This window comes from Castanea sativa, chromosome 1 (assembly GCF_040712315.1).
Source record: "Castanea sativa cultivar Marrone di Chiusa Pesio chromosome 1, ASM4071231v1".
Taxonomy (NCBI): Eukaryota; Viridiplantae; Streptophyta; class Magnoliopsida; order Fagales; family Fagaceae; genus Castanea; species Castanea sativa.
In genome coordinates, this window is record NC_134013.1 from 29,839,218 (window position 1) to 29,861,884 (window position 22,667).

General features: G+C 37.1%; 2 protein-coding genes across 2 annotated transcripts; one reads left to right on the plus strand and one right to left on the minus strand.

The window, feature by feature from the left end:
• The first annotated feature begins 343 nt into the window (after nucleotides 1-343).
• Nucleotides 344-13,981, plus strand: LOC142617390 (long chain acyl-CoA synthetase 4). The gene is made up of 19 exons (XM_075790220.1): nucleotides 344-596; nucleotides 1,237-1,300; nucleotides 1,416-1,505; nucleotides 1,602-1,658; nucleotides 2,383-2,431; nucleotides 2,651-2,727; nucleotides 2,925-2,964; nucleotides 3,087-3,181; nucleotides 3,521-3,688; nucleotides 3,877-3,987; nucleotides 4,062-4,149; nucleotides 4,402-4,468; nucleotides 5,353-5,428; nucleotides 11,148-11,265; nucleotides 11,395-11,640; nucleotides 11,743-11,882; nucleotides 12,415-12,597; nucleotides 12,716-12,835; nucleotides 13,671-13,981. The coding sequence occupies exons 1-19, from the start codon at nucleotides 445-447 to the stop codon at nucleotides 13,716-13,718; spliced, it is 1,989 nt and encodes a 662-aa protein (XP_075646335.1). The 5' UTR covers nucleotides 344-444; the 3' UTR covers nucleotides 13,719-13,981.
• A 3,245-nt stretch (nucleotides 13,982-17,226) lies between these two features.
• On the minus strand, nucleotides 17,227-22,467 carry LOC142617397 (uncharacterized). Its single transcript, XM_075790233.1, has 6 exons — nucleotides 22,237-22,467; nucleotides 21,389-21,543; nucleotides 20,888-21,105; nucleotides 19,691-20,300; nucleotides 18,446-18,952; nucleotides 17,227-18,364 (listed from the first exon to the last, which is right to left on the minus strand). The coding sequence occupies exons 1-6, from the start codon at nucleotides 22,404-22,406 to the stop codon at nucleotides 18,234-18,236; spliced, it is 1,791 nt and encodes a 596-aa protein (XP_075646348.1). The 5' UTR covers nucleotides 22,407-22,467; the 3' UTR covers nucleotides 17,227-18,233.
• Nucleotides 22,468-22,667: the final 200 nt, after the last annotated feature.

Here is a 22,667-nt window from a genome sequence, read left to right on the forward strand (position 1 = left end):
AATTCAACGTAACTTTGTCAAAACTCTCAGTAAATATTGGGTAGTCTCAGAGTATTATAAATGTGTATTTCTTCCTCTTACAAAACTGTAGATTATATTAATTAAATTTATAATGGGACCCATAATTTATATAAGACGAAAAATGGGTATTTATGATACTTAATTTTCCAAAAGTCTTGCAGTATTATAATTTTTTAATAAAAAAAAAATCTGGAAAAGAAACCGCATTTACCAAATATGCCACTGTTAGCCTCAGCCACCTAATAAATTATTATATATTATTTTTTTTAAAAAATATTTTTCCTTTTCTTTATTTCAATATAAATTTACGAAACTCTTTCTCATTATTCAGATTTTTATCAGTGAGAAGAAAAACACAGACTCTTACAGAGAGGCAGAGAGAGAGAGAAAGCGATCGATCAGAGAGAGAGAGGGGGGCTGAGAATGGCGCAGAAGAACTATCTAGTGGAGGTGGAGAAAGCGAAGGAAGCTAAAGATGGAAGGCCATCCGTGGGACCTGTGTACCGGAGTTTGTTCGCGAAAGATGGATTTCCGGCGCCGATTCCAGGAATGGACAGTTGCTGGGACGTATTTCGGTACGTCTCTATCTCTCTCTCCCTCTCTCTGTCTGTTTGTTTGCTCAGAAAATCCGGGAAAATACAAACGAAAATTAAAAGAAAAAAAAAAGAGTCTTTTGTAATTTTCTCTCTCTTTTCTTTTTTTATTTTTTATTTTTTGGTTTTAAGACTACACGGAACGAAACAGACAAATCGTTTTCGCGACGAAAAGTTGACTGCATGTTTCTCATAACAAAAAGTTATTTTATTTTTAATAATTTAGTGTGGTTTGGTTTCAGAACTTTGATTTCGAATTGGATTTATTGCATTATTTTTATTTTCTCGTTATAGCCTTAGAGTTAGTGTTTGGAATTTTAATTACTAGTATTAGAATCTAATTGCTTTAATTTGAGCAGAATACTAGTCCTTCCTGTTCAAAAATTTTGAGAATTTCAATTGCATATTCAACAAGCTTTATTTCTGTAACACGGTATAATTAAGAACCGGATCAAATTGCTGGAAATCAAAATAAATATATAAAAATTCAGTCCAAAGCACTTAATAAAATACTACTATAATAGTTCACTACTATAAAAGCTTTTATTAGCACTAAAAAATTGAAATTGAATTGAGTTTAGGAAGATGATGATCACTCGAAAATTTTCGTGTTTTTTTACAGCATGAGCGTAGAGAGATGTCCCAATAATCCCATGCTTGGCCGTCGTGAATCCGTGAATGGGAAGGTAAAAGAAAATTTGGATCTTGTGAATGATCTATGCGTGTGGATTGCTTTTGTTGTTATATGACTTGGTTTGACTTTGAGTTATAGTGTAATATTGTGGCTTTCTATCATTGCAGCCTGGCAAATATGTGTGGCAAACTTATAAAGAAGTATATGACTTGGTGATTAAAGTCGGAAATGCCATGCGGAGTTGTGGTGTGGGGGAAGTAAGTATTAGGTTTTTGACAAATGGTTTGCTTGAAGTATCATCTATGTAGTTTATGTGTTCGTGAGGCTTACATTTGTTTATTGCTTGATTGTAGGGAGCAAAATGTGGTATTTATGGTGCCAACTGTGCGGAGTGGATTATAAGCATGGAGGTGCCTTTTAATATTAGTTTTTTTTTTTTTTTTTTTTAAGATACCCCCATTTCAGTCATGAGAGAATATATTTTGTAATAACGATCAAATTAAAACGAGAAAGCTTGGGCGGACTTCACACTCCTATTTTGTTTTATAATTGCTCAAAGCTTATGGCCCTTAATAAATTTATTCTCCCCTTTTTGTTTCGGTCAATAATGATTTTGATTACTGGAAATTTTATCTATTTAGTTAAATTTTTCATGCTAAGTAATCCACTTTCTTACAATTTACTTTTGTTGTTAATTTTGTTACCTGTGAAGTCATATTTAATCTTCATTCAGTTTTTTAATTGTTGCAAAACACTCTCAAAAACTTAGTTCCTTTTTATGGTACTTATACTAGTTTTTGATGTTCTCTGTCCTTTAGTTGTCATTGACTTTCATTGTTCCTAGCCGATAGTGATATTGGTTAAACTGATACTTTTCTGATCAGCTAAATGTCTATTTGAACCACCTTTGTCTTCAATTTACTTTTGTCATCAATGTTGTTACCCAAAGTCCTCTTTAATCTTCATTTAGTCTTTTAGTTGTTGCAAAACGTTCACAAAAAGTTAGTTCTATTTTCTGGTACTTAATACAGTTTGTTGTTTTCTGTCCCTTGTCATTCACTTTCATTGTTTCTAGAATATTATGCATGCTTTTTCTCTGGAAAATTTTGATTTAACTCTGAAAAACCACTGCAGGCCTGCAATGCTCATGGGCTCTACTGTGTTCCTTTATATGACAGTTTAGGTATGCATTTACACTTAAATAGTTTTTCATTAACATGCAATTAAATTTCACTAATAGACAAGCTCAAGTTCTTACTCAGGGTACTAAGGACTTTTATATTTTTTTATATGTAAGGTGTTTAACATTGTTTCCAAAATTAGACAATTTATATGATTTACCCTTAAATCTTGAACTTATGTACAATATAGTGTTCATAGCTGTTTGATATCTTCTGATTAGGTGCTGGTGCGGTGGAATTTGTTATAAACCATGCAGAGGTTTCAATTGCTTTTGCTGAAGAAAAAAAAATTCCTGAGGTACACCTGTTACCGTGTTTAAATCCATATTTCTGATTAAAGTTGTTTTTGGCACATTTCGTAAAGATACCTAGTCATTCTATGCTTAGCTGATACTTGACAAGGTCTAATAGCAAAAGTTGTTGGCATTTTGGGAGCTTTTACGATTTGGTATGCTAAGAATGTTCTTCTCATTGGCTTTTCCTTTGCCCTTTCAGCTGCTGAAAACATTTCCTAGCACAACTCAGTACCTTAAAAGTAAGTTAGAATTATCTTTTTATTTATAAAAAAGAAGAAGTTAGGTGCTTAGGCTTGTCTTTTGGATTCCTTTATTTATGTTTATGCCAATAAGAAGAAATTATATGTATTTCATTATGTAGCACTTGTGAGCTTTGGCAAGGTTACTCCCGAACAAAGAGAGGAAGTTGAGAAGTTTGGATTGGTGATATATTCATGGGATGAATTTTTGCAACTGGTAGGTTATATATTTGATATTTGTGTTTCTTAAATGGTTATGAATTTTGATACAAGAAAAAAAAAAAATCCACCTACTATTAGGCTGAATAAATTAAATAGGTAATCTTATTCTGTGGACAAAATTGTATCACCATCTATGTTACTATTGGAATCGCAAATTCTAGCATTTGAGGCAAAGAGGTCAATCTGGAATTCAAGATTTCTATATGTTTTTGAAATGCAGGATTTTTTAATTCATTGTTATTCATGAACCTGCAGAAATGATTTGTCCAATGCTCTTGTTATTTGTATATAATTATTAGTTCTGATTCAAGTTTTGGATAACTCTTCTTTGCAGGGAGAAGGTAAACAATTTGATCTTCCTGTGAAAAAGAAAAGTGACATCTGTACTATTATGTATACTAGTGGAACTACAGGCGATCCCAAGGGTGTAATGATATCCAATGATAGCATTATTGCTCTTTTAGCTGGGGTGAAGCGCCTTTTGGAGAGTGTTAATGAAAAGGTGATTTCCTTCCCATCTTAACATATACATCTTATTCATTTAAACATGGGGAAAAAATCCTTTAAAAATGTAGTGAGTAGAACTTAATTTTTGACATGAGATGCTTATGCATTTTGCCATGTAATTTGATTTATCCTTTTTATCTTTCCGACTGACTTCTCACACAGCATTTTCTTTTCGTTTTTTAGGTGACTGACAAAGATGTGTATCTTTCATATCTTCCTCTTGCTCATATTTTTGATCGGGTGATTGAGGAGCTATTTATTTTAACTGGGGCCTCAATAGGGTTCTGGCGTGGGGTAAGTTCAATTATGCATTATTCTCTCAGCCAATAGAAGTTCAATGTCATAATTACTTATTGATGTTTTTGCAGGATGTCAAACTATTGGTTGAGGACCTTGGGGAGCTAAAACCGACAATTTTCTGTGCTGTCCCCCGTGTGTTGGATAGAATTTACTCAGGTAAATTTCCTGTTTGGGCTGAAAGTTCCATTGAGTTTGGTTCCTGCTTCTTGTACATGTGTGCAAAGGAATCAGAAAAAATTGTTATTTCAGTAAGAAAAATGTCCTGCTATGTGCATTGTTTAAAGCTGGGCCACTGAACTGTGCTTTTTACTTTTTTGTTCTATGTGCAGTTGTTTTGTGAAATGAATGCATGAACAATTTTGCATCTCCAACTGTCAAGATATAATAAATGCTCTGTTTTATTTTCAGGATTGAATCAGAAGATTTCTTCAGGGGGCTTATTGAAAAAGACGCTTTTCAGTCTTGCATACTCATTGTAAGTCTTAATTCATAATCTCAAGTCTTATAATGTAAGAGAGAGAGAGAGAGAGAGAGAGAGAGAGAGAGAGAGAGAGGTATCCTTGGGTTTACTAACTCAGATATGAAGCAGTAAACATTTCCTCACCAATGGAAATACTAGAGATCAAGAAAGAATATGTTAACACTTAACAGTTTCATTTTTTCAGATAAAATATACTTGTGCATGCCTTTTGTTTTTTTCTGTAAGTCATATGGTATATCCTTCAGTTGACTTTCAGATAATTCACCAATGTTTTCACCTTAGACATTCTATTTGTTTAATTTCATTTTGTGCCAACCATCTGATGCGAGAGATGCAAGAAGAATTTTATTTCGTATTATTTATGTTTGCAAGTCAATTGTATTTTTATGTTTTAGGTCCTAGCAGTTTATTAGGCTATTAGTATTTTAATTTGAATGCAAGGTTATTTTTGTAGTAGGGCAATTAGGGTTTCCTAGCCAATTAGAACTAGGGTTTAGCAATCCTTTATAAGCAACCTATTATACTCCTTGAGGAGATAGTTGATATTTTGATGAATGAAAAAAATGGCTGTTTGGTCTTTTTTTGGTTTGGTGCTGACTCTATGTCCACCCTAGGTGCTAACTCCTAGGTCATATCCATTTATTTTCCTGTTGTTTTCATTTCGTTCTGGTTGTCCTGTGTCACCATCCTTCTCTTATTTAACTATCTATTTTAAATCTACAGCTATATTTAGTCCATACATGTGTTGTGTGTTTAAGGCTTTGTTGAGTTTAGTTTTGTTGTATTTACTTCTCTTAAGTGTCCAGTTGATCACTTAATTGTTGTTTCTTGATCTTATTATAACCTTTCTTGTAAAATGTTTTTTTTATCTGCTGCAGCAAGCATCATAACATGCAGAACGGGAGTAAACATGAACAAGCATCTCCAATTTGTGACAAATTTGTCTTTAGTCAGGTGCTGGATGCACATTCTATACTTTTGTTTTTGATAAATTAGTAATGTAATTTCATTGAAAATCAAATACACTTTATGTTCATGATGATGAACACAAAGTGTCCAAAAGTACATCAGTCTCAAAGGGAGATACTGTTATGTCCCAAGGACATGTGGAGTTAGAAGGAGTAGTTGAGTCAAAAAAAGTGGCTAAAGGATAAGTAAGGAAACCAAGATATTTCCTCACGTAGAGGATAAGTATGGAAATCAAGATATTGTATGGAAATCAAGATATTTCCTCACGTAGAGGATAAGTATGGAAATCAAGATATTGCCTCACGTAGTAGTTATCATTGGAATATAATTTAGTTGTGTTAGGATAAGGTGTTATTTGAATTTGAATAAAGTTGTTGTTAGGATGGAGTCTATCTAGTGGTAGAACTCTAAGTTGATAGGATTAGGAGTTATCTTGTTTAATTTGAATTCTAGTTCAGTGTATTTAAGTATTGATATGAATAATATGAGGCAAGTAGAATTTAATCCCAAATATCCTTCTCTTCCTTAATTTCTAGGAGGGTAGTCGCCTCGAATACGACTAAATTATCTGACAAATTGCAGTTCACTGCAATTGGTATCAGAGCCAATGACAAACAACCCACCAAACACATGTTCAACCACCAATGACGACCGCTTGTCTGCCTTGGAGGTTAGCACCCATTCCCTCAAACAGCAGGTCGAGGCTCAAAAGGAAGAATTCGCAAGCATGAAGGGAGCAATGGAGGCTCTCACCAATGCCGTTGCCAAAATGAGTCGAGCTATGGAGGAAAAAGGAGTTCGGATTGATGAAGACCATAGCAGCAGTGGCCGAGACAATGGTTCCATCAACCGACATCGTGAGAATGGAGAAGGTTCAGGAGAGCTAAGCCGTGGCACTCAACATGGTAGCCTATAGACTAGATTTTCACGATTGGATTTTCCTTGTTTTGATGGGGAAAACCCAACTAGGGGTGGATTTATAAAGCCGAGCAGTTTTTCCATTATCAAAAGACCGAGGCCAACGAGAAGGTGTTGTTAGCATCCTTTCACTCGCAGGATGATGCCTTGCAATAGTATCAATGGTATGAACAATCCCAACCAAACGTACAATGGGAGGAGTTCACTCAAGCCTTGTGCATCCGTTTCGATCCTTTAGACTATGAAGATTTTGATGAGGCTCTCGCTAAATTGCAGCAACAGGGCACCGTACGAGAATATCAAACACAGTTTGAGCGTTTAGCTGCTTGTGTTTGTCATTGGCCTCAGCGAGCGTTGGTTGGTAGCTATGTCGGCGAACTAAAGGAGGAGATATGCTCAGAAGTTAAACTCTTCCGACCCACCACCTTGCTTCATGCCACAAGTTTGGCTTGATTGCTAGAAGAAAAGCTTTCCAAATTACAACGCCCATCTTTCACAGCAACACCACCCAAGCTTTCACTGTCACAAACCCCACCATTCAAACCTTCCATTCTACCTACTCCAACACCCATCAAAACCACCACACCCTCTACCTCCAGTACCCGATTTTCCACCAACACAACATTCAAAAAACTATCATGGGCGGAGATGCAAGCGCGAAGGGAAAAAAGTTTATGCTACAACTGTGACGAGAGGTTTGGACTAGGACACCGATGCAAGAAGCAACAGATATTCCTTTTAGAAACAATGGATGAAATGGAAGAAAGTTCTGGGGCAATAGAGCTTGAGCCTGAAAGCGAAGCACCACAAGCAGTACCTGAAATCTCCCTCCATGCATTGTTTGGTGTGTCTATGTCCCCGAACGATGTGAGTTACTGGCTTAATTCATGGAGAAAAATTGCACATCCTTATTGACAGCGGTAGCACACATAATTTTGTTAGTTTAAAGTTCGCCAAGCGAATGGGCTGTTATACAACTCTGGCACCTGCCTTCCAAGTGATGGTAGCCAACGGTGAAAGACTACGATGCGAAGAAATTTTGGCGGTACCCGTGGAGATACAAGGCTATAAATTCCAAACTAACATGCATCCTCTCGATCTACAAGGGTCGGATTTAGTTTTGGGAATACAGTGGCTACAAGGCCTTGGACGAGTATTACATGATTGGCATAACCTCTCTATGGAATTTTGGGTCAAGGACCAAAAGTTTGTTATCCAAGGGGAACATACTGGAAGGGTATTCCAAGAGTCTATACACTCCATTGTATGGCTAGCATCTAATAGTGTGAAATTTTGTATTATGCCCATTTCAGGAGGACCCACTGAAGCACTTCTAACAGAGACAACTCAAGACCAATGCAACCAACTAAAGGCGTTGTTGAAGAGGTACCAGCAGGTGTTTCAAACACCAACCATGTTGCCACCATCCCGCACCCATGATCATCAAATTTCCTTAGAACCTGGAAGTGGGCCTGTTAGTGTTTGGCCTTACCGGTACCCACACGTCCAAAAAAATGAAATTGAGAGGGCTGTCAAGGAGATGCTCACCACTGGGATCATAAGGCCAAGTTTCAGCCCTTTCTCTTCACCAGTCCTATTGGTTAAAAAGAAATATGGCTCTTGGTGCTTTTGCGTGGATTATCGAGTGTTAAATCGTGTCACCATCAGGGATTGCTATCCCATCCCAACCATAGATGAATTACTAGCCGAACTACATGGTGCAACATATTTCACCAAGCTGGATCTTAAATCTGGATATCATCAAATTCGAGTGCAGCCCAACGATATCCATAAGACTGCTTTTCGCACCCATGATGGCCACTATGAGTTTTTGGTCATGCCGCTCGGGCTTACCAATGCCCAGCCACATTCCAATCCTTGATGAACGACATTTTTCGAGCATTATTGAGAAGGTACGTCCTAGTGTTTTTTTGATGACATATTGGTTTATAGCAAAACATGGGATGAACATTTAATTCATTTAGATACTGTGCTGAATACTTTGATGGCCAATCAATTATATGTAAACCAATCTAAATGTTTAATTGCTCGGAAAGAAGTAGAATATCTAGGCCGTGTCATTAGGTCCACAAGCGTTACTGCCGATCCAAAGAAGATACAAAGCATGGAAAATTGGCCAACTCTAACAACCACCACCGCTCTTCACGGCTTCTTGGGATTAACCGGCTACTATTGGAAATTCATTCAAAACTATGGTACAATCGCTGCACCGCTCACACAGTTATTGAAAAAGGATGGATTTCATTGGTCAGAAGCAGCAGAGAAGGCCTTCCACACTCTCAAACAAGCAATGATTCAAGCCCCAGTACTCGCATTGCCGGATTTCGCCAAGCAATTTGTGGTTGAGTCTAATGCATCGGGAATGGGGTTAGGTGCAGTCTTTATGCAGGACGGTCGACCCATCGCCTATTACAGTAAGGCACTCTCGGGCTGAGCCTTAGGCCGCTCCACCTACGAGAAGGAGCTAATGGCCATTGTCTTATCAGTCCACCAATGGCGTAATTATCTATTGGGATGGCGGTTTTGCATTCACACTGACCATAAAAGCTTGAAGTATTTACTAGAGCAACGCATTTGACCATGGATCTGCAGAGATGGCTTGTGAAGTTGATGGGGTATAACTATGAAATCGAGCACAGACTAGGTCGTGAGAATTTGGTAGCCGACGCTCTTTCGCGGTTACATGGGGAGTTAATTACAATAACATGCCCACAACCCACGTGGCTGGCCAAGGTTCGCCATGAAGCCCACAATGATCCACTCTTAATTGCTATGAGGGAAGACTTGCAAAAAGACACTAAGAGCACTAGCGGCTATGAAGCATGTGGTGGGCAATTGTGGTACAAAGATCAGTTGGTCTTATCTCCACATTCTCTGTATAAGGAAGCCATTATTTGAGAGTTTCACGATACACCTATTGGGGGACATTCCGAGATTTTTCGAACCTTTAAAAGATTGGGTGTCAACTTTCATTGGGTTGGTATGAAGCGTGATGTCCAGCACTACGTTCAGCGATGTGATGTTTGCCAACGTAACAAGCATGATACGATGACACCGGCTGGGTTGTTACAACCATTGCTGATTTCAAATCGGGTTTGGGAAGATGTGTCAATGGATTTCATTGAAGGACTTCCGACTTTTAGCGGCTTCTCTGTCATCTTGGTAGTGGTGGATTGACTCTCCAAATATGGCCATTTTATCGCTCTAAAGCATCCCGATTCAGCGAAGGTGGTGGCTGAGACCTTTGTCAAAGAAGTGGTGTAGCTTCACGGCATGCCGCGTTCCATAGTTTCTGAATGAGACCCTGTCTTTACTAGTCAGTTTTGGTCAGAGTTCTTTCGCCTACAAGGTTCTAAATTGCGTATGACCTCTGCTTACCACCCACAAACGGATGGTCAGATGGAAGTTCTCAATCGTTGCTTGGAAACTTAACTGCGTTGCTTTGTGAGTTCCAAGCAAAAACATTGGCTCTAGTGGCTGCCATGGGCAAAGTATTGGTACAACACAAGCTACCATACAGCCACCCGCGTGACTCCCTTTGAAGCTGTTTATGGTCGACCCCCTGCAACCATTCATTCTTATGAGCATGGCGACACAACGGTGGCACATGTTGAGCAATCCTTGCGAAGCCGAGATGAGATTCTCCGTTCATTGAAAGAAAGTTTGGTTACAGCTCAACACAGGATGAAACTAAATGCAGATCGCCACCGTCGTGAATTGGAGTTTGCCACTGGTGACTTTGTATATCTTCGATTGCAGCCATTTCGACAACTGTCTATGCAAACCCGAGGAAACATGAAGTTGTCCCCACGCTTTTACGAACCTTACCAGGTGGTGGAATGCTTGGGAAAGGTGGCCTACCGGTTAGCATTTCCAGCTGCTTCCCGGATTCATCATGTCTTCCATGTCTCACAGTTGAAGAAAAAGTTGGGCCACTTAGACCGAGTAGCGCAAGTGCTTCCCGAGGTGCAAGACAATGGCAAGCTACTGTTGGAACCAGTTGCAATTTTGGATTATTGCTGGAGCAAGACAGGAAAGAAGGTCCTTCAAGAAGCATTAGTGCATTGGACAGGAACAACGAATGAAGACGCCACATGGGAGTCTCTTCTGGAATTACAGCAGCAGTTTCCCCATATGAATCTTGAGGACAAGATTCGTTCTCCAGAGGATGGGAATGTTATGTCCCAAGGACAAGTGGAGTTAGAAGGAGTAGCTGAGTAAAAAAAAGTGGCTATAGGATAAGTAAGGAAACCAAGATATTTCCTCACGTAGAGGATAAGTATGGAAATGAAGATATTGCATGGAAATCAAGATATTTCCTCATGTAGAGGATAAGTATGGAAATCAAGATATTGCCTCACGTAGTAGTTATCATTGGAATATAATTTAGTTGTGTTAGGATAAGGTGTTATTTGAATTTGAATAAAGTTGTTAGGATGGAGTCTATCTAGTGGTAGAACTCTAAGTTGATAGGATTAGGAGTTATCTTGTTTAATTTGAATTCTAGTTCAGTGTAATTAAGTATTGATATGAATAATATGAGGTAAGCAGAATTTAATCCCAAATATCCTTCTCTTCCTTAATTTCTAGGAGGGTAGTCGCCTCGAATACAACTAAATTATCTAACAAATTGCAGTTCACTGCAGATACACACTTCGATACATTCTTTGGTCTCCTCCTGCTCCCCCTCTAGACATTATTAACAATATCTATATCTATCTCCTGTTTCTCATTTGAATCTCATTGGTTTTTGAGATGTCCTCAGGTAAAGCAAGGGTTGGGGGGTAGGGTGCGCCTTATTCTATCTGGAGCAGCACCTCTTTCTGCTCATGTAGAAGCTTTCCTGCGAGTTGTGTCATGTGCTCATGTTCTTCAAGGATATGGTATGTCAATCTTTAATTCATGTTGCTTGCTAAAGGGCTTCTTTTCTTTTTGTGCTTGCATTGAATGCCTACATGTTTCAGTTACATGATGAACATGGATCATTTTATTTTGTATCAATGTTGATGTAGGTCTGACGGAAACTTGTGCGGGGACATTTGTGTCACTACCAAATGAAATGCCAATGCTTGGCACAGTAGGCCCTCCAGTACCCAATGTAGATGTGTGCCTAGAATCTGTTCCTGAAATGGGATATGATGCCCTTTCTAACACACCACGAGGAGAAGTATGTGTAAGGGGAAGAACATTGTTTTCAGGGTACTATAAACGTGAAGACCTCACCAAAGAGGTCATGGTTGATGGGTGGTTCCATACAGGTTTGACCATATCGTATCAGTGTCTCTTTTTAGATTTTAGTTTAGTCACTTGTCATTAATTGGCTTTTGAGTTAACCATGCTGGTAACGATCTTTGCACCAGGGGATGTTGGTGAGTGGCAACAGGATGGAAGCTTGAAAATCATTGACCGCAAGAAGAATATTTTTAAGCTTTCTCAAGGAGAATATGTTGCTGTTGAAAACTTGGAGAACATTTATGTTAATGTTTCTGCCATTGATTCGGTATGCCTTTTAGTGAGCACTTTTTATTTGTGTGTCCTTCTGTTTTCCTCTTTTCTTTGGTTGTATGCAGGCAAAATGTGGATACTACGATAATGTCTGTGACATTGTCATATGATGCCTGCACAAATCTAATTAGCAAAGCTGTTGTTGAATAATAGTTACAAACACTATAGTGCTATACAGTGTCAGCATGTCCATATGATGTTGATTTTTACTTATGAAACTATGTTTATGACATATTGAACCACATCTCACATACAAGACACCTGCAAGATCTGTGTCTTGATCTTTTTTGTAGTATGATATACTTGCATGCTTAATACAGTCACCTCTTTTGGGGAAGACAATCGAGAGAGGTGACAACAATCTCATAGTAACTTAATTCTAAGGTTGTCTTTTTTTTTTTTTTAATCAAGCATACATGATTTCGAAGATTTGGTTTGATGTTTTGTTGGCTAAGTATAATTCTGGCTTTTATCCATCCAGTGAAATCTGCACTATTTTGACACTGTTATTACTCTTCCAAATTCAGATATGGGTCTATGGAAACAGCTTCGAGTCCTTCCTAGTCTCTGTTGTGAACCCCAATAAGCAAGCACTTGAACGTTGGGCTGTAGAAAATAGTGTCACTGGGGATTTCAATTCTATTTGTGAAAATCCTAGGGCTAAAGAATACATTCTTGGGGAGCTCACGAAGGTTGCTAAAGAAAAAAAGGTTGCTACTTACTTTCTTTCAGTTGTCTGTGTTTTGTTGTCACATTACTGACTAAAGAATAAATTTCTGACTTACAATGACTAAGCTCTTTGTAAATCTTAACTTTTGTTGTTTGCAGTTGAAGGGATTTGAGATTATAAAAGCTGTTCACCTTGAACCTGAGCCATTTGACATAGAACGTGACCTTATCACACCAACATATAAAATAAAGAGGCCCCAGATGCAAAAATATTACCAGGTCACTCCTCTCTCTCTCTCTCATTACATGTATGTGTGAATTTCCCATTTAAGTTTAGGACTGATTTTTACACTTGCAAAACTGGATGATCTGATTTACTCACAGTAATCCATTTGGATAGAACTTATTGCTGAAAACTGAAAACTAAAAACACTGTAGCAAAATAATTTTTAAATGTGTGAATAGTACCGTGGGACTCATTTTTAATAAAAAAAATTCTGTAAAGTGAAGTTTGTGGGTCCCATGAACAGTACAGGAGACCCACAAATGTGCTGAAAGTCAACAAAATGCGACTACTGTTCATGCACAGTAAGTAACATGAACAGTAGCCTTGTCCCCCCTGACCTGTGCTGCTGCAGCAGAAGAAGAAAAAAAAAAAAAAAAAAAAAAAAAACTCAGACGCAGAAAATGCAGAAAACGCTGTATCCAAACGCCCTCTAAAAGAAATATCTATGTTTTTTGACTTGGAAGCAATAAAGGAGCATATGAAAGTTATGTCAGGATGTCATGGTCGGAGGCAGTGCTCTATATCCTAATCCTAGATGCAGTTTGTAAAGTTTGGCATGATGCATCTGGAAACCAAATATTAGAATTTCTGCTGCTTTTTTTTTTCCTACATGGTAGTGGGCCTTTGAGACTAGCTTGCTAATATACCAAGTCTTGGTGGTACAAAAAGTTTTGTTTTGATTCATCCATCATGTTGTTTAGTCCATGCGTCACTTATTCAACTGATTTCTATATGCCAATTCACATTTAAGAAGATATTTTTTTTCCCAATGAGATCGAAAAAGATCCTTGGTGGTGAAACTACTGACTCGATGTCTTTGTTGCGCAGAATGTGATTGACAACATGTACAAGAGCGCGAACAAGTCCCGTGCGTGAAGAATTCACTTCTGGAGCTAGAATTTTCTCCCATTCAGCGAACACGTTGCATTTTGGTTTAGTTTTTTTTTTTTTTTTTAATTTATTCTTGTGACTGTATATATGGGTATCCATATACCATCTGATAAAATTAAAAGTAACATATATCTATTGAAGAGCAGTTCCTTTAGGGGGGACTCATGGAATTGATAGAAACGTACTCTTGTAAATGAAGCTAATGTTTTCATAAAGGACAATAAAGTTCTTAACTAAATTGTTCTTAACCCCTTTTCCTTACCTCATTTTGCACCTCATTAGGGTTAGGGCATCTTCAACAAGATAACCAAAATAGTTTTCTTCAAAACATGGTGTCTTTCACCAAATTCATCCCACAAATAAGCTGTAGGGTTTCTATTTTTTACTGAAAGCTACATTCACCACCCATACTGGAGTCACTGTATCTCTCTTATCTACATTTTCAGTTTCCACCACCTTATTTTATTTATATTTTCCATCTCTAATTGCCACAATATCAATATGTAACACTCAGCCATGTTATCACCCTTGAACCATCCAAACCCTCATGAATCAAACAACTATGAAGCTCCCCACTACCAAATCAAGAAGCTCCCCAATACTAAATCTATCACCGCCTACTCCAAACAAATCTAGTTGTAGATCGTAGATCAACCAGGAACTTGTCACAAAACACCAATTCCTAATGTTGCAAGTCATCGTAGCACCCTAATCGACCCTTAAACTGATTCAGAGTGGCCAATCAAAGCTCGTATTGTTGTAGCTCCCATTGTGAGGTGCGTGCTGTCGTGGCACCCGAACACCAAGGGAGGCAAGCATGTCATAGCACCCTAATCGACCCCACTCACGTGATTTGTAGTGGCCAATCATGCTCGTATTGTTATAGCTCCAATTGCGAGGGACTCTTTTGAGTCCTGAATGCCAAGGGAGGCAAGCATGAAGACAGTGTCTCTTGCAGAAGAGCACTGGGAAGCAATTAAGAAAAAAAAAAAACTTTGATCTAGTCAGTGAAAAAGAAATAAAACCGAACAAAAGTAATAATAATGTTTTAATAGTTAAAAAGAACATAAAAGCCGTTGGAATGTATTTGAAAAAGTAGTTAGCTTTAGAGTCCTTTTAGTTGGAGGTGAAATAGGGAGGATAGGAAAAAAAAAAATTGGAAAGCAAATGTTTTTAGTGGGTGTTTGGTTGAAAGTAGGGTGTGTAGCCAACGCGCCAAAACAAACTCGATACAACTTAAATTGCCAGGTTGGGTCAGTTTTTAAGAATTGGTGAGTTTGGTTGGGTTATGAATTTTTTTTTTTAACAGTTGGGTTTGGGTCATAAGATTCATAAATCTGCCTAATCCAACTTGACTCACCTATGTTTAATATATATTTAAACTTTAAAAACTATATTATATAATTTTGTTATTTAGTTTTTTGCTCCTCTTCCCAAATAAAACTCAAACTCTAAGTTTTTCTCGTATAGTTTGTATTTGTTTGGAGTTATGTTCATGATTATTTGATTATAAATTTGTAAGGGTGTAATTCTAATGTTCAATTTTATAATAATAATAATAGTAGTAATTAAAAAAAAAACTGTCCAACCCATGAATCTAACCTGCTTTATGTGGGTAAGTTGGATCCCTGTGAAGAGTTGGGTTGAGTTGAGTTAGATTTTGTTAACTCACTATAGTGGATTGGGTTGAAAACACTCAATCCGATTCAACTTGATCTATGCGCACTCCTAACTGAAAGAAGTAAAAAAAAAAGTTTGGCGGAGCCCCTAGTGCGATGTACAAACTGTACAATGTGCTAGGTTTTCTACTTTTTCATTGTTTCTGCTTTTTTTTTTTTTTTTTTTTTTTTCCGTTTTGTCGTTTTTTGTTGTTGACTGTTTCCTTTTAAAAATAAATTCTTTAGTTTTTTGTCCTTTTCCTTTTTTCTTTTTTTTTAATTTCTGAAATATGCTAAAAACACCTTAGCTCAATATTTAGACCCTTTAAACAAAGTTTTACAGCTTAATCACTTTTAGTATTAACCTAACAACTTAGTCCAATATAAGTGTTTTTACTCAAGTTTCATATTGCAAACAAGACTGAGAACAATCTAAAACATGTAAAGAGCAATATGTAAATGCTAAACTAAATCAAACCACATGAAAAGATTATGACATGTTTTCGAAGAGAAAAACTAGATCATCTGTGCAAAAAAACTTTCTGTCAACCACCCATCAGAAAATTCCATTAGCGTGAATAGTTGCAGTACATAAATGATTATAAACCCTCCAGGCCTATATCCCCTTGTGTACTTGAGCCCTCCAAGTTCTAGCTAGCAATCAACTTCGCTGAGTCTTTTCTTCATCTAACTCACCCGAGTCACCACCATAGAGCCGCCAACAGAAAGCTACCAAGAACATGGATTTTACAATTTCCTTCTTTAATTTTTTTTTTGGTCCTTTTCTATACTTTTTATTCAGATGTTATTTTTTTTATTCATCTCTCTCTCTCTCTCTCTCTCTCTCTCTCTCTCTCTCTCTATATATATATATTCTAATTTGTTACCTTTTTTATCTATTAGGGCATGAAAGTAAATTTATACAAACTACATTTTCTATAAAAAAAAAATTAATTTCCCTCGTTTTTGTTTGGTTGGGAGTGAAAAAGTGAAGGGATAAAAAAAGTGAGTTTGCATAAATTTATTCATATACCCTTGTTAAAAATGATGCCCAATTAAAACAAAAAGTGACAAACAACCAAAAAAAAATCACCCAATACCCTCATTAAATAAAACAAAAAAGTAACACATTTCTTTAGCAAAAAAATTGTGTATGTGCAAATGGATGGAAAAAAAACAAAGCAACAGGACAAGAAAAAGAAAAAAGAAAAAAGAAAAAAGGGGGTAATCAGAGTAATGGATGAAACAAAATAGTAAAGACAACTGACGTGGATGAAGCTCATGTACAAGTGCACATGGGCATTTTCGTTCATAAGTAGCCTCATTTTCTCCCTTCAGTTTTCTTCTTATTTTGGGTTACTGACGTAGACGAAGCTTATGTACAAGTGTATATGGGCATTTTCGTTCATTAAGCAGCCTCATTTTCTCCATTTAATTTTCTCCCCAAAAACTTTTTGGTGGGTCTGGCGAGAAAACACCTAAGCTCCACAATTTATTTTTCTTTCTCCTCACCCAATTAAACACACTCCAAAAAAGTTTTCCTTCCCATTTCTCTCCAAATTTTTCCATCACCCTATTTCACCTCCAAACAAGCACACTCTTAAACTTTTTTTTTTATGGGAGCACACCCTTAAACTAAACTAACAAAACAACAGGAAAAACTAAAAACTTTTATATTTTTCCAATTTCTATAATCTCCCTATTTTTTATCATCTTTTCCACCCTTTTAACCAAATGGACCCCTAACGTCGGAACAGCCTAAATTTAGGTGCAAATTTACCTATACTATTGGCAATGCTCCGGGGATTGTAGGAATTGATAGAAACATACTCGTATAAATAATGTTTTTATTATTATTTATTTTAACGGGAAACTTTCATGCTTTGGAATTCAAATACATCATTTTGGAGGCTGGTTGAGAGGAAGCTTGAAGCTTCCTCCAGCCAGACACTCGGATCATATGCATTGCATGCATGCCGAGCCAGATGATGGGCGGCCATATTCGCATTGCGTTTCACATGGGATAACTCATAGCTCCTGGCTCCGGAATAGCCTTTGTTTTGTAAGCCCTATCAAATGGCTCCGTGGTGGATTGTATGGAGCCTCTTGCAGTGCTCGAATGATCATATGAGAATCTCCTTCCAGAATCTCCTTCCAACACTGTCTTCGAAGCCAACTTCTTGTGCGAATAGAACTGCTTGAAGGGCTGCCATTGTTTCCACTATCTTTGAATTCTGAACTGGATTGTCTTTCTTGCTTGCTAATGCCGTGACCTGTCATCGCTCTCACTTCAGATCATTGTGCCTAGATGTAGTTATGTTGTTAAAAATGGAACCGTCAAAATTTATTGTAGGTTCCAGTTGGAGAGCTTGCCAATGTTCTCAGAGTGAGCACCTTGGGATCACTGTTGTGTTGAACCTCTTGGTATTCTAAGAGAAGGTTCAGAGCTGCTTCAGCTAATTTCCCAAGCAGTATTTTTTTGCTTATCAATCTTCCATTCATTCTTGTTAAATCATAGGGACGACACCAACTTGTTGAACTTCTCCAATCAACGGTGAAGACTATTTCAATTAAGTTCTAGCTCGCCCTTTCTCAAAAAAAAAAAAAGTTGTAGCTCTCCCAGGTCTGGACCTTTTGATCAGACATAATGGACATTTTTAGCTCCAGGTTCCCCAATCACATAGATAGGAATACATTTGAAGGAAGAGGTTTTGTTAGAGCCATTACTGTTATCCACTTCAATTTCATTTTCCCTAGTATCAGATGGAGGAGAGCCATTATTGAACACACATTTTTCAAAGAAAAGGAAAACAGCTATGATTATGGAAATAATATCAGTAAATTACAACATGGAAGAGCTTTGATTCATTAGCAACTGGGAAGTTGTACTGCCTCTATCAAGAGGAATTGCAAGAGACAAAGAAGAATATTGCAGTGAAAGTAGCTCCTCTCTGTTATACTTCAACCTTTGATCTATTTCAAAACAATTGAAAATGAAATTAGGGAGGGTTATAAGAAGCTGCAGCTGAAAAATTAATGAATAAAAATTCATACCTACAAAACTTGGAGATATGCTTATATTCCCCTGCTTCTGGTTCACCAGCAAGGTCCTTGAAGTTAATAGTGATGGAGATGGACTGGTAGAGCCATTTGGGTTTGATGGCAAGACATGTACAAGTTCATGCCTTACTTCAGTTTGAGTATATTTTTTACAGAATGACAAAATAGCATCCTCAGTCAAGAGCCAACAACCGCACAGATCCATCTTTTTTAGAGTTGCTGAGGGATTGAATAAATTGAGCCCACTGTTTGACAGCACAGCATCATGAAAGCTAAGGTTTGTCAGCTTTGGGAGAGATGACAGGTAGTGCAGGGAGACATCTGTAAGGAAAGCACTTCTAAGAGACAAGTCTTTCAACTCTTGGAAGCTTGATAAAGGTTTAAGAGCTGCATCCCTGACATGAGTCTGCTCCAAATTCAACCTTTCCAAATGATTGAGACTTTCAAGTGCTTTCAGTGAGAGAAACAAGTCTGGATTAGCACCTTCCTGGTGAATGAAACCTGAAAATCCAGAAAGAAGTTTCACAGTATAACAAACAAAAACAAATATCAATTCAGGTATACAAAGTACAAGTGAAAGAACTTGATGTTACATTAGCAGAAAAAAAGAAGAAGAAAGTAACGAATATATGGTTTGTTAAATTCCACATAATCGACATATATTTAGAGTTTAATTGGTAACACCTATTAGTCACCCAGCAATAAAAGAAATCCTTTAACTCATTGATCATCCAAAAAATGAGGTAGTTTGAGAATTGCAGCAAACAGATTACGGGGGAGTTAGTGCGCATGCTGACGATGTGTATTATTATGTTTTCTTTTTTTCATTGTTGTTATCATTGAAATCATAAAAATTGTCTATTCATTGAGGAACTGGCACAGAAACACTGGCATAGGGACAATCTAAGCCAACACAAGACAAGCCCTAGTGCTAATAGTAATAGGTACACAATAAGCAATTGCCATATTACAAGCATTGTTTAACCTGTCCTGTCCTGCAATGGGTGTGTTTGCATGTACACATATGTTTGATCATTTAGCAAGCAGGGCAGGGGAAGCAGATTAGGTTTTCAGACGATACTGAACATCCTATGATTTAATGACATTAAAAATATGATTAAGGAACACTATGTTCTAAAGGTACAAGCGCCATTCTGATACAAGGGGCCTACAACACACTGCTGTGGTATGCACCTTTTTTTTTTTTAATTTAAAACAAGTGTATTGAATAATTTGTACCTTTAACATTGGTATTGCTTAGGTCGACAGCCCTCAACAAAGGCATCATGCTGAAATATGAGACAGCAACATCATCAATTGGTGTGTAAGATAGTGACAGAATTTCGAGATTGGGAAGATGTCCAGCTAAAATCCCAACTCCAGCAGAGCTGACTCTTGTCTTGCTGAGATTTAGATTTCTCAAATTTGCTCCTATACATGCAACATGTTCAACTAAATCATCTCCCATAATGCTCGAGCTGAGATCCAAATGTTTCAGTGCTTCCATATTAGGTAGGAAGCAGAATCTTTGAAGAGAAGAGTTGGATACATCCAAAAAGGACAGAAAACTTGTTTCAATATGCATTAAGGCTTCAGCCTCATTTTCGAATTTAGATCCAGAGAAAATAAGTTTTTTTAATGGAGGTTTACCCCCATCCCCTTCAAGTAAAGAGCTAATGGTACAGTTACTCATGTGTAGGCATTTTAGAGACGGCAAATTTGGCAACTTTGTGACATTTGTCCAAGCTAGATTAAGGAAACTCAGCTTAGAGAACTTTTGAAGAACAGCAGCACCTTTGTTCGATACTTCACTTCCCCAAATGTCAAGGTACTGTAGTTCTGTAAGTACCTAAAAAAACAAGAGATATAATCAATACAGATTTTCTAAATATGAACATATCGATTGCAAGCTAGAAATTATTCTGAAATTCCAAATTTTCAAAGGCTCGCAAAAAATACACATTTGAACTAGCTCCAATATCCCACACATTAGACCCAAAAAAATGTGCATAAACATTACTGATTCACTTTTAGGCCTGCCTAAATGAGGACAAGCAAATACTTATGACAAAGAAATCAAATGATCAAATAAGTATGTTCAAGAGATCCCTCTAGTATTGACGCACAAAAATAGGAACACCATCTTGATTTCTAGAATGCATTTATCATGTCACATTAGCTCTTTGTAGCAGAAAACTGTTGTCTACTCAGCTAATAAACATCCATTTATATTGAGGATTTTTGATGTGCATATTGGGTTTAAGTTAAACAAAAGCATGGAATGTCAAACGCCCAATCCACACCAGATGGCAAAAGGGAATAGGTCATGGATAAGTCATGGTCCAGAAGGACAAAAAGACACGAGAAAACAATTATATACCGTGTAATTTTAAATATTAAAAATCTGAAAAATTAAATTAAAACAAAATGAAGTACCTGAAGTGAACTCAGTGCCTGATCAGTCACTGGTAAACCACCCAAGTCCAAGAGAGACAAGTTTTTAAGTGAAGAGATAAGTGTTACTCCATTTGTGGTGAGACCTGTTTCTGATACGTACAACTTTTCCAACGTTGAAATGGATATAATATGCTTAATTCCAGCATCAGTAACCTTCATGCATCTAGAAAGGTCCAACTCCTTTAAACTAGTCATCCCTAAACACAGCAAAAACATTGGCCAAATGTAAGAATCCATTGCATTCCCCATCATTAAGTCAAACCATGGATTTAGAAAACAATAACATATAAATCAAGTTTCTATCTAGGAGAATTAGAGGCAAATATGTCTTAACACCTTATAAAGGTCATACCCAGTGCACAAAGCTCCCATTTTTGCAGGGTTTGGGGAAGGTGATTGGTAGGAAACATTACATATACATATATGACCCAAAAAAACCCTTCTTTGCAAATATATGATAATTTTTTTCTTAACTAATACCTGTAATAGGCCAAAGAGCTGAACTAGTAACTTTATGGCAATCCGCAACATTCAAGGAGCGCAAGTAATGAAACGCTCCTAAATATGCCATCCATTCCGCGTCCACAGATTTCTCACCTCTGAGATCAATCTTCTCCACACTATGTTTGAAAACTCTACAATCCCAACCAAATCTGGTTTAGCAAAGACCAATCTCGCACATATTAAAAAATAAATAAATAACTTACAGTAACCAAATTTAATAAGATAAACACTACAATCTTACAAGACAAAAGGAAAACAAATTCGATATCATATAAGAACCTATGTTTCCTGATTTGTTGTGTTGAACAGAATGATGATCTTAACCAAAATTTGCTTAACTACTTGAGAGTTGAGTTATACAAAAAGGCCGAAACTAACAAAAAAAAAAAAATGCCAAAATTTCAATCTGAATTTTCTTTCTTTGCCTCCGATTCACGAATACAAGCTATAGAAAAATCTATTTGATCTTCTGGCTCACATTGAGAGATTCATTTCCAAAAATTCTAAACCCTAATTCTAAGCAAATTACAAATCAATTCAGCTACAATAATTTCAAATTAACAAATGAGACACATACAGCAAGTAACAACCACACTAGTCTCTGATGCATGAAAATCAAACACTAACGTAATGATCTGTTTGGTTGCCAAGAAAATGTAGGAAAAGAAAATGATTAATGAGACAGTAAAATTCTAAATTATCTCTTCCCTAACTGAGTCCAGATTCGAATAACCGCACACGTCAAGATAAAATTTCAGAGCTCATCATCAAATTCATTCAGTGAAAACTCAAATTATTCAGAATTTTGAAAGAAGAGGAGGTACTCGAGTAATGAAGGAAAGAGGAGACGACGGTGGATGAGGCGGCGGAGAAGAGCGTCGGCGAGGTGTGAAGGCAAGCGCTCTAAACTCCGCCTCTGACCCCGCCATTTCTCCACGCTCTCTCGGTTCTCGCACGCCGCTTCAATGCACAGTCTCACCAATTCGCTCTCCATTCTCTCTCTCTCTCTCTGTGTTCTGAGCTACTTTCCTTGGTCTTCAGCCTTGACTTTTTTGTTGTTTTATAATCTTTAATGCGTGGGGGTGAAGGAGTTAATCTCTTTATGTGAACTGTGATCAGCTAGGATATGGAGAATTTAATAAAATTTTCGATTAATAATGGTGGCAATAATTTTGTCAAAAAATTTTTAATTTACTTTTGTTTTATCTTTTTTTATCTTTTTCTTTTTTTCTGGTTTTAAACTATTGCGTCCGCT

What these genes read in the sequence shown, in the direction of transcription:
- LOC142617390 (XM_075790220.1), top strand. Translation starts at nt 445, where the DNA reads ATGGCGCAGAAGAACTATCTAGTGGAGGTGGAGAAAGCGAAGGAAGCT. An exon ending in GTTGGATAGAATTTACTCAG is followed by an intron (nt 4,150 to 4,401) that starts GTAAATTTCCTG and finishes TTTTATTTTCAG; the next exon opens with GATTGAATCAGAAGATTTCT. An exon ending in TCATGTTCTTCAAGGATATG is followed by an intron (nt 11,266 to 11,394) that starts GTATGTCAATCT and finishes ATGTTGATGTAG; the next exon opens with GTCTGACGGAAACTTGTGCG.
- LOC142617397 (XM_075790233.1), bottom strand. Translation starts at nt 22,406, where the DNA reads ATGGAGAGCGAATTGGTGAGACTGTGCATTGAAGCGGCGTGCGAGAAC. An exon ending in AGCTCTTTGGCCTATTACAG is followed by an intron (nt 21,106 to 21,388) that starts GTATTAGTTAAG and finishes TGCTGTGTTTAG; the next exon opens with GGATGACTAGTTTAAAGGAG. An exon ending in AGGCACTGAGTTCACTTCAG is followed by an intron (nt 20,301 to 20,887) that starts GTACTTCATTTT and finishes TTGTTTTTTTAG; the next exon opens with GTACTTACAGAACTACAGTA.